The sequence below is a fragment of the Haemorhous mexicanus genome, chromosome 5, assembly GCF_027477595.1.
Source record: "Haemorhous mexicanus isolate bHaeMex1 chromosome 5, bHaeMex1.pri, whole genome shotgun sequence".
NCBI classification, from domain to species: Eukaryota; Metazoa; Chordata; class Aves; order Passeriformes; family Fringillidae; genus Haemorhous; species Haemorhous mexicanus.
The window spans coordinates 14,134,163-14,149,603 of NC_082345.1; the positions used below are offsets into that span (position 1 = coordinate 14,134,163).

A 15,441-nucleotide genomic window follows, 5' to 3' on the forward strand; every position below is an offset into this window, starting at 1 on the left:
CACAGATTGAGGGCAATACAAATTTCTAGAGCCATCTATGGACTTCTGTTTGATGACAAAGGCCTGCTTTCAAGGAGGGGAGACCCACTTGATCTCCTCATGAATTGCTAGTTTGGTCTTACTTGCTAAGACCTCCTAGAATGGCTAATGAGTGTTTCAGAGAGTGTGAGCAGCCTTCTGAATTCACCTGCCCACAACAACCTGTGACTCCAAAGTTGCTGGGGCTCTGCCTTCAAGGCCACTTAGCTCCCACCTTAAGCAGTTTGTGTGAGTTATTTATTTATTTATTTCCCCTCTTTAAATGTAAAATGAGATTTGTTATCTTTCCCTGTACTGCCTCTGTACTTTATTCATGGAAGGATCTGTTTCAGAGACTGAAGAGTTTTCCACTGACCCATTGCTTCCCAAACATCTCCCTCATTAAGAACACCCTTCTTTCCCACATGTGCAGCTCCCAAATCCTTTTCTCTTGCCTCTGCCTTCCACTCCTCTGTTCATCTGCCTTTCTGACACAGACAAATTGTCAGAACACAGGCAGTCATTCTAATTCTTCTGCCAGATAAATGACACCAGTTAGTACTCAGATCAATTTGAGCTTCATCTGACTATCAAATGGTTTTAGAGCTCGTTTCATAAAATTCTGAAAACTATTTTCCATCTCTGAAGACAGCTTGCCACTGGCAGTCCTAATGCCTGCAAGCAGAATCTCCTGGCCCAGTCCCTCTGCCCTACACCAACCCAGGTGCACAGGAACACCCCTGCACATAACATTTTCCTTGCTTGTAAACACCACTATCTATTCTAACCAAGAACATGTCCTGCCATCTCACTGTAAGGAATATTCTATTCCCAACAATCCCTGTGCTTGGGCATTCTCAAAATTCATTCTGAAGCTCCCCAAGGATTCTTCTTCCCCTGTGTGAAGCTGCTCATCTGTTCTTTGCACACAATGCTTTCTCCTGCATCCAGCTCTGTGAGAGGCTGCTATCCCATCTAAATATGATCTTCTATTTCTCTCATCTGACCTTCAGACTCTTTGTTTTAGCTCTGACTCTTCCCAGTTCTGTAAAATCTGGGGCTAATTTTTGATACCTTTGCTCTTCTGTCTGGCCGTTCTCCAAGCCCTAAACTGTTCAGGCCACCTGAGTAGAACTGCCTCTATATAAGCAACCAACTGATGGCCTTTGTTCATCTTTGCCCTGCTTGTCACTCCTCATCAAATGCAAATATGCCAAATGCCCCTCCCTTGCCTTTGCTTGTGCTCCCTGGGAATTGCTACTGGTACTGTCGGGAATGAGGATATTTCCATCTGCAACTGTATCCTGTTGAGAGTTGCAGATTTCAAAAGCAAAGCGAGTTTGGCTATTTTAATTCTGAAGCTCACTCTCTGTAATATAAGCAGCCAAGGGAAAAAAACCCAAACCTCAGCACCCCAAAATACAAAGCAAGGGTGCTTTTTTAGGCAAGTCAAACAACATGGCTTTGAACATTGGTCCCTATTTCAGTCTTTAAAGAGGGTGCTACCTGCCATCAGCAATAAGTACAAAGTGTGGTTTATGTAGTTCCATTATCTGTGGTTTAAAACGGATGCCTGCAGGAATGGAGAAAATACTCATTAGCTCCTTTTGCTGTCTGGCATGCTGATCCTCTCTCTTAGTTCCCCATATACCCCAGATGCAGAGCTTCTGGGTGTCTTTTTTATGCCAAGTCTTGCCCTAAGAGCAGATGTAGCAGCCTCCTGCTCAGGAGCTGTGGGTGACCTCTCCTGTTGTAGAATACCACAGGGCCTAAAAAAATGAAGATGCTAAATCTCTCTTTAAAGTAGCAGGTGGGTACAGTGAGAGAGAAACCAGCAGCTGATTCTTAAAGAAAAATAAATGAATGGCTCTCATCACACCTTGCCAACTGAGTTGTAACTCTGAGTGGTATCCAAATATCTCTTCTTGGGTTTGGCTGGGACTGGCCCAGATTAAAGAATTTAGGTGAAAATGGGCTTGCTAAAAATGATCTGAAATGAGGCTGGGCTGATGCCTTCTGGCAAAGTATCAGAGAATTGAGGAAGTCTCCGGAACCTTCTTCCATGTCCTAAGAGGTCTGAATTCTTAACATGAAAGTGAGACTCTACTCAGCTTCTTGGTATCCTGAGAGAATGATAACCATAACGGTTTTTCCAGCAGCTTTCTCTGAGCTAAATCGTTCATCCTTCTCAGCAGGTCAGATAGTTACATGTTAAGCATTTAACTTGTGGGTAGCCTTGAAAGCCATGTGGGAATTACAACCAGGTCAGATTACAGCTGCTTTCCTGCTGAGACAGCACAAGGAGGGAGTGGTACCCAGTGCTCGGCAACAAATCCAGCAGGCATAAAGGTGGGATCTGCTGGGAGTGGAGCCCTTTGATAAAAATCTGTCTTTAAAAAGCCAAAACAGTGATATTGAGAGGAGCTTTTCCTCTGTCCCTAACCACAGTAGCTGTCAGCAGGAGCTTTCTGGCTGGCAGTTCCCAAATCCTCCTGAGGCTTGGCACGTGGGTCCCAGCCATGATGCACCATGAGCTCTGGGCTCGCTGAAGGCAGAAGAGTGACTAGGCCTCACATTTTTATACAACATTAAAAGCCCCCTTTTTCCCTTGTCAGCTGTTCCCAGCAGGACCTACACTAGTCCTTGGCCCCCTCACCATGATATAGGTGAAATCTGCACTCATGTCTGACATGCCAAGAAATGTCTATCTTTCCTTGGACACAGCTCAGCTCCTTGACCTGATGGCTGAGTGTAGGCTGTGTATGGTATTGGTTACATCACAGCTGAAGCAGCTGAACTCTTGCTTCTGCAAGCTTTCATAACTGATGCCACAGCATATTTCACCCTTGACCATTGTAACATTGTTTGGCCCCTGCATCATTAAATAGCCAAATTCCTTACAGACAGCTTCCCCAGCACATTTCCCATATCTGACTGAGAGGTCTTCACAGGCTGTTCCATCTGATCGCAGAAGCTTCCTGCCTTGGCTATCATCACAGAGTAATTTGAGACACCAAAGAAGTTTTGAGCAAGCTTCACCACCTCAATCTGCAGTATTTTGTACAGCTTGACAAAAATTGCACAGGCCATGCAATTAGCTGTCATTTGCATGGGGGACTCCCAGGTTTGGTCCACTTTAGCTTCTTGTTTGCTTCTTGTTCAACCCAAATTGAGACAAAGGGAGTCTGGTAGCATTTAAAATGTTATATTTTTTAAAGCCATCTTTGGGGGTTTTTTTCCTTTTTTTTTTTTTTTGTTGGTTTTTGTGTGCTTGTATGAGACTCAAATCCTTCATGAATACTCTGCACAGAGGCTCTTGCTCCTACTTGTGCTGCTTCCCATAGTTAAGACTGTCTCAGACAGGGCTGGGTTACCTGGGGGTTTCCCTGCTATGTGGTGGTTGTATGAGTGATACATTGCTTTGTCCCTCTCTTGAGTGGTGATGGTGATTTTCACCTTGGGGATAGAGCAGGTCAGTATATATCACTCCATTATCCATCTAAACAACACACCAAGCATGCAGCACTCCCAAGTGTGTGCATGCACACATGTGGATATCATAGGGATAGCACCTTCCCCCCAACCCCTTTGGCTTGGCACTTCTGTAAAATCAGCTGGAAATATATTGGTGCTGAGAAAACTGCTACAGATACAGTACCAGGATCTCAGGGTTCTGTGCCTTGGCTATAAAGTCAACATTGATACCGCCAATCACCACCTTTAAGAGGGAAGAAAGAGGTAAAAAGTGGTTGGAAGGACTTCAGGACAAAGTTTCCAAATCTTCTTTGCTTTGCCTAGTCACTTTTCCCACCCTCTTGAAAGCTCTCTCATTTACATTGTAAGGGCCAGTGCTTTTTTTGAATAGTTAGATGCAGGTTTGTACAATCCCAATCAGAAAGAATCAAAACCTCTTCTCTTTGGTGCTTGCTGAATTATGCCTGCCGACAGCCAGCCCCACCATGGCAGGTGGGATGTTGCAGTGAACACACAGGGATGCTGATGGTTTCTCTGTGTGATATACCAGGCCTCAGAAACATTCAAGCACTGGTGTGTAAAAAAGCAAAGAAAATGGGAAAAAGTGGGCAGGAAAATGCAGTAATTTCTTGCAAGCTCCCAGGAGAAATTGCTATACCCAGTGACACTTTACAGATCACTTATTTTATTGCCCTACAAAGCCAGAATAAGCAGTTTAGCTCCACAAACAGGAAGTTTCCAGATTCTTTGGGGACATACAGATGTTTTTTCTCATCAAATGCTGGGTTATTGCCTCTGGAGTCACTGCCCTCTTTCATGTTGACAAATCTTAATGCAAATGGGTTTTAGAAAACCTTTCATGTCTCTAAAAACCATCTAAAAGAGATTTCCTGCAAGTTACATGGCATAGACAAAATCCTAGAGAGTGAATAGAGTATGAGGGTTATAGTAGATCTTGTTTGAGATGTACTGTAACTCTTGTGATTTTGTCAATCATGAACAGGAGGCCAACAAAAAGAGATATTTATGGCTCAGCAGCTCAAAATATCTCTCCCCACCCTCTTTCAGGTCTATTCCTGAAGTCACAAGTTCCCTGGTACTAAGAGCTGTAGAGATCTGTACATAAGGGCTCAGTAAAAGGTGAAAAGGTGATTAAAGTTTTAATGGCCTTGATGGTCTAAGACTTAATGAGATTAGGCCATTGTCAGTGTCCATTCCTTGTAATGTGGATAAGGGGAGGAGGAGAAGACACTTCTCTTTCAAAAATAACAAGGGAAACTAAAGGGAGAATGCTGACAGCGTGAAGGAGAATGATTGGTCCCTGGCTGAGTCATCTTTCACTTTTGGGAACAGATATAAATTTATCTTGTGCTGTCAGCAGAGAGGCATCATGTGGAGGCCAGCAGAGGACTCACTGGTTGGGCTGCAGTTATGTCCTTTTGCCCAGGCTGTCTCCTCTTCTTTCTGGCTTTCTGTAGTTTGCTGAGGGCCACTGCAATGCAGCTGCCCACTCTGGCATTGTTCTGGATCAGTGCAAGGTCTGTTGAGCATTTCTTTGAGGAAAATTAAAAATACCAGTGAGTCTGACCTGTTAGAAGCTTATGTAGGAACTGCTTAGAGGGAGAAAGCAGGAAAGACATGCTGGGACTTGATAGTTTTGATCCCCAATACCATAATCCTTTGAGGACAAGTATAGAGGAAGCCTGACTTTGATAAGTGGGGAATAGAAGCAAAGACTTCACAGAGAAAAGAGAAGGTGAAGTACTTAAATTACAGCATAGAGCCTAAAAACCTTAGAGGATCTTGGTCAACTTTTCCAGAAAGAGATACCTACTGAGATTTTGCCAAGTCACTATAGGCATTTTTTTTTTTTAGCAAATTGCACTGGGAGCAGAGTATCAGAGTCTTTGAAAGCCCTACTTTGTGGCTGCATATAGGTCTTACATCTAAAAATTCCTTTGCCATTCTGCCCTGATTGGTCAGGTCTCCTAGAGGGCTGGCAGCAGAGCCTGGATGTGAATCTAGCTCTCCCAGATCTTAAACTGGCATCCCAGCCAGTACCTCTGCTTTCTCTTGGCTGTGCAGTAGGATTTCTGCTCACTCAGAGGTGTTTGTCCTCCAAGTCTCTCTTTCTCTGTACCACCAGGGAAGGTTGGATAAGGCAGCACAGTGTGGATAATGTACAGCACAGTGCTCTGGGAAGACCAGGGACCTTCCAGTGTGCAACCCCAGCACAGACAACAGCATCCAGAGATTCCATCATAGAGCAGGCAAGCTCCAGGGTCAGATGTGAGGGATTTCCTTGGGCTCTGGACTAGCTGCCATCTGTGCTGCCCTCCAGTTTTTAATGTAAAAGGGGATGAAGGCAGTAAGGATGTGCCTGAAAAATCAGGTTGCAGGTGCTAAACTCTCATCTGTTTGGAGACACTGAAGTCTTTGCTCCTTGCTAGACCGTCAATAAAGTGACAGTGTTTGCTTCCAGGCATTATCAGAGGAGATAGAAAATACACTGGAGGACTTTCTTTTTTCCCCCCATTTAGTAAGAGGATACTAGAGTCCAACGATTTCCCATCAGTTAATTCTGTGAGCTTCTGTAACAAAAAGGGGGTCACTTCTTTGCCTGTGATTCCTTTGGACCTGCAAGTATAAAGAAAATGCCCACAGATGAGCTGAAATGGCATCAGAGGAGAAGCACTGTTGCCAGCAGATACTTTATCTCCATAACCACATACCATAACAAGTCCTGTAAACAAGCTTTGCGCTAGATAAAGGTACAGTTGAAAATAAGTTCTGGGCTCACTCATGCCCAAGGTTAAGCTGTGCTTAACCTAGCAGTGTCCCTGAATGTTTACTCCCCCAAGCCCATGGGCTGAGCAAAGGCAAAGGCTTAGATTGCCTCTCACCTGGCTTGGCTGAGAGCTTGCTGGATGGCCTCTTCGATGGCCTGGCCCTGGACAGCTCGCTCCTGGGGACAGGGCACTGCTATCAGCACCCCGCTGCTCAGGCCCAGCCCGAGAGCGCTGTCTGCAAGAGGATGGCAATATTGTTAGTGGCACTCCTTGGAGGGAGAAATCAGGTGATAAAGAAAATGGACAGAGGAGAGTGGGCACAAGATGTAGGAAGCCTCAGAGCTCAAGCTCCAGTTCTTAGCTGACCCAAGATCAGGATCTTTTCCAGCTACTCAACCAATTCACCTCTGCCTATTTCTTATGAGTCTGTCTGCACAGTAAAACGGGCAAAGGCTTTTTTTTTTTCTTTTTTAAACTGATTCCCCTCCTAAAGGCCCAGATGCTTTTTTTTGTCCGCATATTATTACATGCTGCCTCCACTTCACCAGGTGGAATAAAACATGAATGAGCATGCCAAGCTGGCTGCAGCTGGCTTGCAGTTTCACTTGCTGTAAAGACTGGACTTCTCTACTGCTGTATTTTCAAAGCACTTTTGAATGTGCTTTGAAATGGGGAGGTGGGAATGGCACAGGAATGGTGGGGTGGGATGGCACAGTTTTTCAGGACAAATTTTTCTGCAGACTTAAAGAAAGTGCCTCATCCAGGGTAATTCTTGTGTCCCTCCCTTTCAGGACCTTACATGGCCTTTGCCATCTGAAACATACCAATGAGTTTAGCTGCCTCCTCTTCATCCCGGACATGGTATGGTGCTTGGAAGCCACTCTGGCGGGAGAAGAAGGCTGGGAACTCCCTTGATTCTCCAAAGGCAGCCACGCACACACCCTGAGTCTCCTGCAGCAGTGGAGGTGAGACAGGTGATCAGTGGCAGGAAACTAAAGAATGGGATGGGACTTCTTCCTTCTACCCAGAAAGAAACTGCCTTCCTTTGGCACAGGTCATGGTTGTTTTTGTACATCCCATTCTACACTATCCTCTCTCCAAGAGCCACACATGGTAAGTGGCTAGATCAGATCTGGCTCACTGAGAGAGAAGAGGCATGTGCATCCTTTGTGTGTGCTTGGAGCTGATCCAAAGCCAAGCAGTTGTCATTGGCACCATCCTAAGTCCAAGACAACATCCTGGGACCTGAAGACTTGTCATGAACTGACAGGATATAAATGAGTTCTGCTTGCTATTGAGAAATATCAATGTTGGCTGTCATCTAAAGTGCTGGCCCTGGTGGTTTCCAACATGCCAAACCTTAAAAGGTGACTGCTGAAAAACATCTGACTCCCTTTTTAATTCTGATTTTATTTTAGGGTTTGATGGATCTAGCTTTCCTGATCCATCAGTTTCGAGAGCATCATCCTGGAAAAGCAAATCTAATACCAAAGAAAAAGGACATTGATAGCACTACCTTTGACCTCAGTTGGAGCAGCTGCTGGAACAGCCCCTTGGACATGGATGGATTTATGTTAGGGAGCAGCCAAGTGCTTGTACAGCCCTAGGACTACAGAACTGTAAATACGGTTTCACATCCTCTCAGTAGCAATTTCTGAAAATCTTTGGCTTAGGACCCGTCCCAATGCCACTGGGCACTCTGTGCACAAAGAACATTATCTGCTTTGACACCACAGCCCATGCTACCTACCAGATATTCCAGTGTCCTGCCAATATCAAGGATAGACTTGGCTCCTGCAGATACAACAGCCACCGGCGTTCGTCCTAGCTCTGTCAAGTCAGCACTCACATCCAGAGCTGCCAAGGGACAAGCAGCACTGAGTTGGTGATTGCGCTGTACTCCAGGCTGGTGAGCTCTGACCTCCTAAAAAGCCACACAGGCCCAGGATGCCACTGCCTGACTTTAAAACTGCTGCAATCCACTAGCAAATATTAATGGTTTAGATCATGACTTTAGGTGTTGAGATTGAAAGAGGTATTGACAAAAATAAGTCACATGGCTAAGGACAGAGGTGCAGCCTTGTACTCTATCTCTTGGCTCTTTGATCACATTGATGAAGAGCGTGCAAAAATTTGGTAGAAAAGAAAGAAAAAGGTGTATGGCAAGAATGAGGTTCAAGGAGATGCAATATCATTGAAGCTGATTTTGAGTTTGGAACTGATAGTGCTTGCAAAAAAAAAAAAAAGAAAGTACCACAAGAGAACCTCAGGAAACTCCCTGGTCTGGAATTTATATCACATCTGAAAGGGATGGCATACAACAGGGCACTGCACTTGGGCTGTGCTGGAAATATATATGGCTGAGAAGAGAGGAAGCACCTAAAAGCCACAAACTGTACAGCCAAGACCGGGCCATCTTCCAGAGAGGAGAACACACCTCTAACACAGAGCACACTCTTTTGTGGCAAGGCTCTTCTCCTCAGCTGAGAGAGCTGATAACAACACTGTGCTTGGCAGTCAGTATCAGGTTATCCAGACACTACAAAGAGGCAGAGGTGCAGTCAGCTCCCGTTGCACCAAACAATATCAATATAACCCCGTGTAAGCAAAGGATAAAGAGAAACTTCCACCCTCTTAACAACTATGCAGGGCTCAAGAGGAATATTTGAAAGCTCCTGAAAAGGGGACATCAAGGAGAAAGCAAGCCTAGTTGGATCAAGAAGAACGTTAACTTTATTCTTCTGAACGACAGTTACTGTAGGACAGGCTGGGAAAAAGGAAAAAGAAGGAATTGAATGAAACTGTAGCAAGAGTGAAAAGTAGAATGCATTGATGTTCTTACTGTTCTCCCCATGCCGATGGACACCTCCTATGCCACCAGTGACAAACACAGGGATTCCTGCTTTGTGTGCCACGATCATTGTTCCAGACACGGTAGTGCCACCGGACAAACCCTGTCGGGGAACAACCAGCCACGGTCAGCACCCAGGGTGACATGGAGGAGCAGCTACAGCTGTGGTCTGTGAGCAGCTCCACAGTGAAATTCTAACATAAATACTCTTTTAGCCAAAAGGCAGAGGAATTCACTTAGGAGCTGGACTCCATAATCCTTGTGGGTCCTTTCCAACTCAGAATATTCTGTGATTGTGTAAATCATCTGTCATCCCTGCCACAGAAGCTGCTCTTGCCCTGATAGCAGCGACCTTTGCTGTCCAGGGTGTTCCACAGGCAGCTAGTGGCACCTTTAGCTGTCATTTTAAGCCTGGGATAGACTAAGTGTCACATAGTTTATATGCAATGAGAGAATGTCCTATCACGCCAATAAGAATATTCTTAGCCAAATGCCCATGGCTTGCCAGCACAACCAGAATGACTTTTCAGGAGCCCTATTTAATGTATGTCATTCCCTTACCCTGCTGTATTTTGAGTCTAGTTAGGGCCACTTTTGTGCTCATCAGAGGATTCCACTTTCCATGATATTTTTGAGAGGTTTAAAAGCTACCTGGCATGAAGCTGGAGAGCACTATACTGTTGCTAGAAAAGCAGCTATACTATACTAGGAAAGACCACACTAGAAAGTTTGCACACCATACCTGGCTGAGGACGAAAGGAAAATCTCTGCGAGACACTTTAACTGCATTTTTACTGCTTGCCAAGAACTCCAGTTCCCCGTCTGCGAGTCCCACGTGAATTTGGCCCCTTAAAATACCTACAGTGGCTGGCATTGCTCCATTTGTTCTTACAATTTCTTCCACCTCTCTGGCCATGCTGAAATATGACAAACAAGACAATAATCACAAAATTACGGATGGAAACAATCAGGCAAGAAAACTGTCATGTTTGATGGGCATCATTCACAGTTCTACAGTTCTTGTGGTTTCAGCTACATCCTGTTCTTCTTGTATCTGCCTCGTGGCAGAAATGTTTGCCCTTGACCTTGCAGAAGTGAAGAGCTCCCATTTTCAAGGATGGCAATGCCCAAGCTTTGTGCTTCATTTTTGAGAAAAATCATTTGGTTTACAAGCAAATCTGGTTGTACAGTATACTACTGAAAATACGGATCTTCTCAAAATAGGACTTTCCTTTAACTTTTACTTGTTATTTCTCTGACATATAGACCTTCACAGAAACCCCAGGTAGTTCAAGTCCTGCTCAAATGAACATGATATATTTTTCATAATACAGTCAGTGAGATACAGAGTAACAACAGTGCCAAAAATCTGCTGCCTTAGGGTACTCCAGGGCTGCAGACTAAGCCTAAGTTTAGCAGATTTTGTACTTGATCATCCATAGAGTATTTTTTTTAGGAGCAGCTTCTTCTCCCTTTCTGAGTTATCTGGACATATGCTTGGCAATCTTTAACTACTGAAACTACCTGTACCCAAAAATCGAGTTTTTAGAGCTTCATTTTAAGAGAGAATGTCAGGCAGAATAATGGCCAGGTAAAAAGCAAGATGGAAAATCAATACCAAAACCTTTCTGTGCTTTCTGGAAACAAGGATGGAGGGGAGAGTGCAATGATTTCTGGCACTGTAACACAATGAAACACGAGTCTCCTGAAAATTGATAAATAAAGAGGTGGGGGGGGTTCCATGCAGGATACAGAAGACAGTGAGAAGGGACCAGGAGCTGTCACAGTAGCTGCTCCGAGTGGGATAAGGAACAGATTTCATTATTGTGTTTCAATCCTTTTTGCATTACAAAAGATACAGGAAAAGAAACTGCAGAGTGTTTTCAATGTCTGTACAAACTATGCAGCTGAAAAGGCTGATAGCTTTCTTTTAGAGCAAGTGGTGACATTATCTGCTGCTCTATTTTAAAGGAAGCCAGAAATTTTAAGGTGTTGGATAAGGAGATAACTAGGCTCTCCATATTTGTCCTTAAAAGTCCAAATACAATTGTTTTACACTTGAGCTCACAGCCTGCATGCCTAACAACCTGATATTTCCATTTGCTCTTGCAACAGCTTTGGCTCGACCAAGAATACTGATGCCAATCCAGTAAGTTATGTGCTTCATTCTTACAACTACACTGAATGAGGAACATCAACATCCACCACCTCAAATTCAGAGGATAGGCCATGCCATGTGTAATGATGGTGCTTTCCAAGGCTACAACGGGTCTCCCCTCCACCAGAGCTTCCTGTACAGAGGGATGAATCCTGACATAACCACCTGGGGATAAACACAGAAGAGTGAGTTATTTGTGTGGGTATTTGCAGTAACTACTGAACTGTTTTATAAAAAGCAAATTGTCACCATCACAACAAATTTATCCCCCTCTTCAGCTATTCTTTGGGGTCAATTTACAAATAACTTCAGGAAGACTAGAGCTGTGTTTTACGTAGGTGAAAAAAATGTGTGCAAAACATCTCTACTGTTAATATGAATATTAATCCTCATCACCATCACTGAAGGATCCTCTGCCACCATTTTTGCTGTCGCATGGTTACTGTTATTCCACTTGAACATTATGTGAAAAAACCGAGCCCTGCAACCATGCCTAAAGATGGAAATATGTTTTAGAAGAGTGGAAGCACCAAGGATACCATAGGAACTCGGTGCAGTACTCACCGTGCAGAAGTCTTCTCACCTGGGTGGCCCCACGTGCCATGAAGGACATGTGTCTTCCCAGGCTGAGGGTTATCTTCCTAATCATCTTGTGCATATGGATGCTCCTGAGATAACAGAGGTCAGGTGAAAAAGAAAAATGTAATTTAGCAATGATGTGCCCCTAAGAAGCTAAACATATCAGCTCTTGCCTTGACCTTGGAAGACAGACTGCCCTTTGCCTAAGAGATGGCCTGGAATCTCCTGGTGTTTCGACCATGAGCCAGAGTGGCAAAACAAAATGTTAGGCTGCAGAAATAGAGTTGGAAGGGATCACCTGGCCCATTAATGCTGGGCTGACATCATGATGGAGCAGGGGAAAGAATGAGGAGTAACAAACTAGCGAGAATTCCAAAGCAGAAAACCTTTTAAATTCCAAAGTGACCTGTTCATGATAGATGTCAGGCCCAGCCACAGCCACCTCCAACGTGAAAGGTCACAAGGAGGAATCTACAAGGCAGAATAGTGCTTTAGGGATAGGAACCTGTTTTTTGCCAGTGTCTAGGAGAAAACAAGGAGCTCAAAAAGGAGCTGAGAACTGACAAACCAGACTGGAACTGCAAGGAGGAGAGAGCAGCTTTCCCTAGAGCTGGGAGTGCTTTATGCAGGCTCATGTTACATCATCCTTTTTAGCACAGTGCCTTGGAAGCAGAGTGGCAATTCAGCCCCAGCAACAAACTCCAGAACTCTTCTGGTCTCTTAGCAACTCCTTTTCACTCTAATTAAATTCATTCCCAAACAGAGAAAGAGGGGGAGAGAGCTGTAAATGTTAAGAGTGGTCTGGTCTGGGCCTCAGGGCAGTTTCACTCAATGCCTGGCTGCTTCACATACTTTCCCTGGGCTTTTGGCCATATCCCTCCATTCTCCCTGTTCCTCACCCCTTCACTAGGAGGAAAGGATTCCCTTCCTCAGTCCTTTGTGCCTATTGTTAATTCAGATGGCAAATTAATTAAAAAACAGTACTGTGTTCATGTTACAGTTAGCAGAACATGGCTCTGCTCTCAGTACAGTGTGTGGCACTTCAGCTATATATAGATAATTCTTATAACCAGGGAGACTATATTTGCCCAAATCTAAAGACTTCAACTATACAGGACAGCTTGGGCTGTGCTATTTAAGAAATGTGGGACTGGATCAACTAGACACAATACACACCTGACTGAAACACTAAGATTTTCCACTTTCAAAATCCTTTTCGTGGTAAGCTCAGCAGCTTGAGCTGTTCATGGGTTCATGCAAATGTTCTGGTATGGCTGTGTGTGTGCCTACTCACCCCTCGCTCTCTGGGGCAAAGTCAGCTTCAGAATAAATTCACTAGGCCAACAGGCCTACACCAGGGATCAGCTGAGCTGCTCGAGTTGTGCTCTGAATTTTAACAACTCCCCAAACTCAGAAGCACAACACCAAGGAGTGCCCAAGCTGTACTACTGGCCAGTGGATAAAAAGCAGCTGGTCACCACCTGAAACCCAGCAGGGCTGAGCTGATATTCACGAGGAGCTCGGCCAACATCCAGCCTGAGACGCCTCAAAGATTTTTGAAGCTTGGCAAGTTCTGCTGCAAGACCCATACAACCTTTTGCCTTGTAACCAAACTTTGCACATTCCTAGTGCACGTTTCAGGCAGCTGGAGCACGGACCTGCTCTCCTCCCTCCTCCCCTGTGACCCATGCTGTGTAGCTGAGCTCATGGAGCAATGGCCTGGTGTCTCTTACCTCTGGTGTCTGTCTCATGGAGGGAGGCTGGGTGGGTACTGGAGCGCTGCCTGGGCAGCCCTGGGAGGAGGCGGAGGAGGGGGTGTGCTGGCCAGAACTCCTGGCCAAGTGAATCCATTTATTATTAACCACAGGCACAGCTGAGCTCCACAACTGCTCCCTGCCCTGGGTGCAGGGGGACACTTCACGGCAGGGCCAGGAAAGCTTCTGTGATTATTTTTGTTCATGCAGAGCCAGATTTTCCCCTAGCTCTTTAAAAGACTTTTCTCATTTTTTCAGTTTCCTTTCCTGTTAGATTTTTTTTTAAAATCGGTGAATTCCTTGCTCGCTAAAACAATGCATTTGCAGACTGAGCTCCTTTGTGCTTATTCCTAAAAAGCAGAAGAATCACATTCATGCCTCCCCCACAGCTTTGCCAAATGCAGCTGTAAAAACTCTTTCTTCCCAGGGTAAGAGATCTACCCAGCTCTTGGCCTCTCCAGCAAGGAAAGCTGTAGGTCTAAAGACAGCTGTGGCCACGTTTTTTACGATGCAGATACCTGGCTACACGCAGAACATAAGTTGAGTTCACAGCAAAAACTATCATAGTCTCCTCCTATAACGACAATCCATTCTAGCAGTTCAAGGGCAGCTTTGAACAAGGACTGTGAAGTTAATGTTTGTCTCCTCCTAAAAAACCCACGATACTTTGATATCTAATGCACTTGTACTGTATATGTTTCAGTTTTATATTCTGCAGAAAATATCAGAGCTGAGATTTAGACGGCCATGAAGGAACTGATTTACAGGTTAAAAGACAGACATGATTCTGTGCAGCTTCCATGCACAACATAAAACTAGCTGAAATAATTACTAATGTATTGCTGAAGTAATCAGTGTCAGGGAACTGATTTTACTGCAATCCATTAATCAGGAAATCGTAAAACATAAGTTGTTAAAGCAGTATTTGCACTTTACACTTGTCCTTTTCAAAAGAAATTCCTCGCAACTTCTGTTTAACCCAGCAGTAAAAAATTGTGTCTTACTTTCTACATCCTTCCAGTCTCTTCAACTAAACACATCCAAGGAAACTTCAAACAAAGCTTGCTGAGTTACAATCTGCCTCTGACTTCTGCTACCCAGTCTGGAGGGAATTTAATTGCAGGAATGATAGATTACATCCTCAGATACCATAAATGGATGCTGAAGATTTTGTGAACAATATGTTTTTCCTGGGAGGATGGGTATCCAGATGTATTGGAAAAAAAATGAGTCGGTAAAATAACGTTTTTTAAAAATACACATAAATTATAATGACATAATTTTGTTTTCCATTAAATCTTTTTGGAAAGACTGCAGTATTGTAGGAATCTATCTGGACCATCATATTTTTGACATACTCTCAGGCCAGATGGCTTAGTAACCAAGCTGGTCACTCAGTTTCCAATTCTCAATGCAGTGGGCACCCAAGTCCAGCCTGACATATTAGGTAAGTCAGGGGTAAAGACGTTTTGCTTGATTTGTCTTTTTTTTTTTTCCTTAAATCCTGTAGAAAATCAGCCTGTTGGATTTTTAGCTCAGCTTTGCAACATGAACCTCTGAGTCTCTGAGACAAAATGGGGCAGGTCAAACAGGTCTCTGAGGGCACCACTGCAGTCTTGTGCATATCCCAGCTCTGGAATTGCTCCCAGCAGGCTTCTGCAGGGTGAGATATGGCTGACAATAGCGATGATGTGGTTTGGAAGCAGCCAGTAGGGAACTGGCAGGAGAGAAAGCCCTGGAGAAGAGCTGGAGACAGGTTTGTGTGAAAGTGTGGGGCAGTGTTTAACTCACTCCCTGCCTGCTGCAGTGTTAGCTGCC

The 15,441-nt window shown here is 44.4% G+C and overlaps 1 protein-coding gene across 3 annotated transcripts in view; it reads right to left on the reverse strand.

Annotated features, from left to right (window-relative positions):
* Positions 1–15,441, reverse strand: part of LOC132327135 (uncharacterized) — a 35,399-nt gene that overhangs the window by 11,296 nt on the left and 8,662 nt on the right. For 2 of the 3 annotated variants that reach the window (XM_059845957.1, XM_059845959.1), the window contains exons 2-11: positions 11,855–11,958; positions 11,341–11,455; positions 9,875–10,049; positions 9,124–9,235; positions 8,032–8,138; positions 7,106–7,232; positions 6,396–6,516; positions 6,044–6,129; positions 4,908–5,032; positions 3,677–3,736 (exon numbers count right to left, since the gene is read on the reverse strand). In XM_059845957.1, the coding sequence (XP_059701940.1) occupies positions 3,677–3,736; positions 4,908–5,032; positions 6,044–6,129; positions 6,396–6,516; positions 7,106–7,232; positions 8,032–8,138; positions 9,124–9,235; positions 9,875–10,049; positions 11,341–11,455; positions 11,855–11,958 (1,132 nt within the window). The remainder of the gene's footprint in view (positions 1–3,676; positions 3,737–4,907; positions 5,033–6,043; positions 6,130–6,395; positions 6,517–7,105; positions 7,233–8,031; positions 8,139–9,123; positions 9,236–9,874; positions 10,050–11,340; positions 11,456–11,854; positions 11,959–15,441) is intronic. The other variant, XM_059845958.1, reaches the window with a different exon arrangement.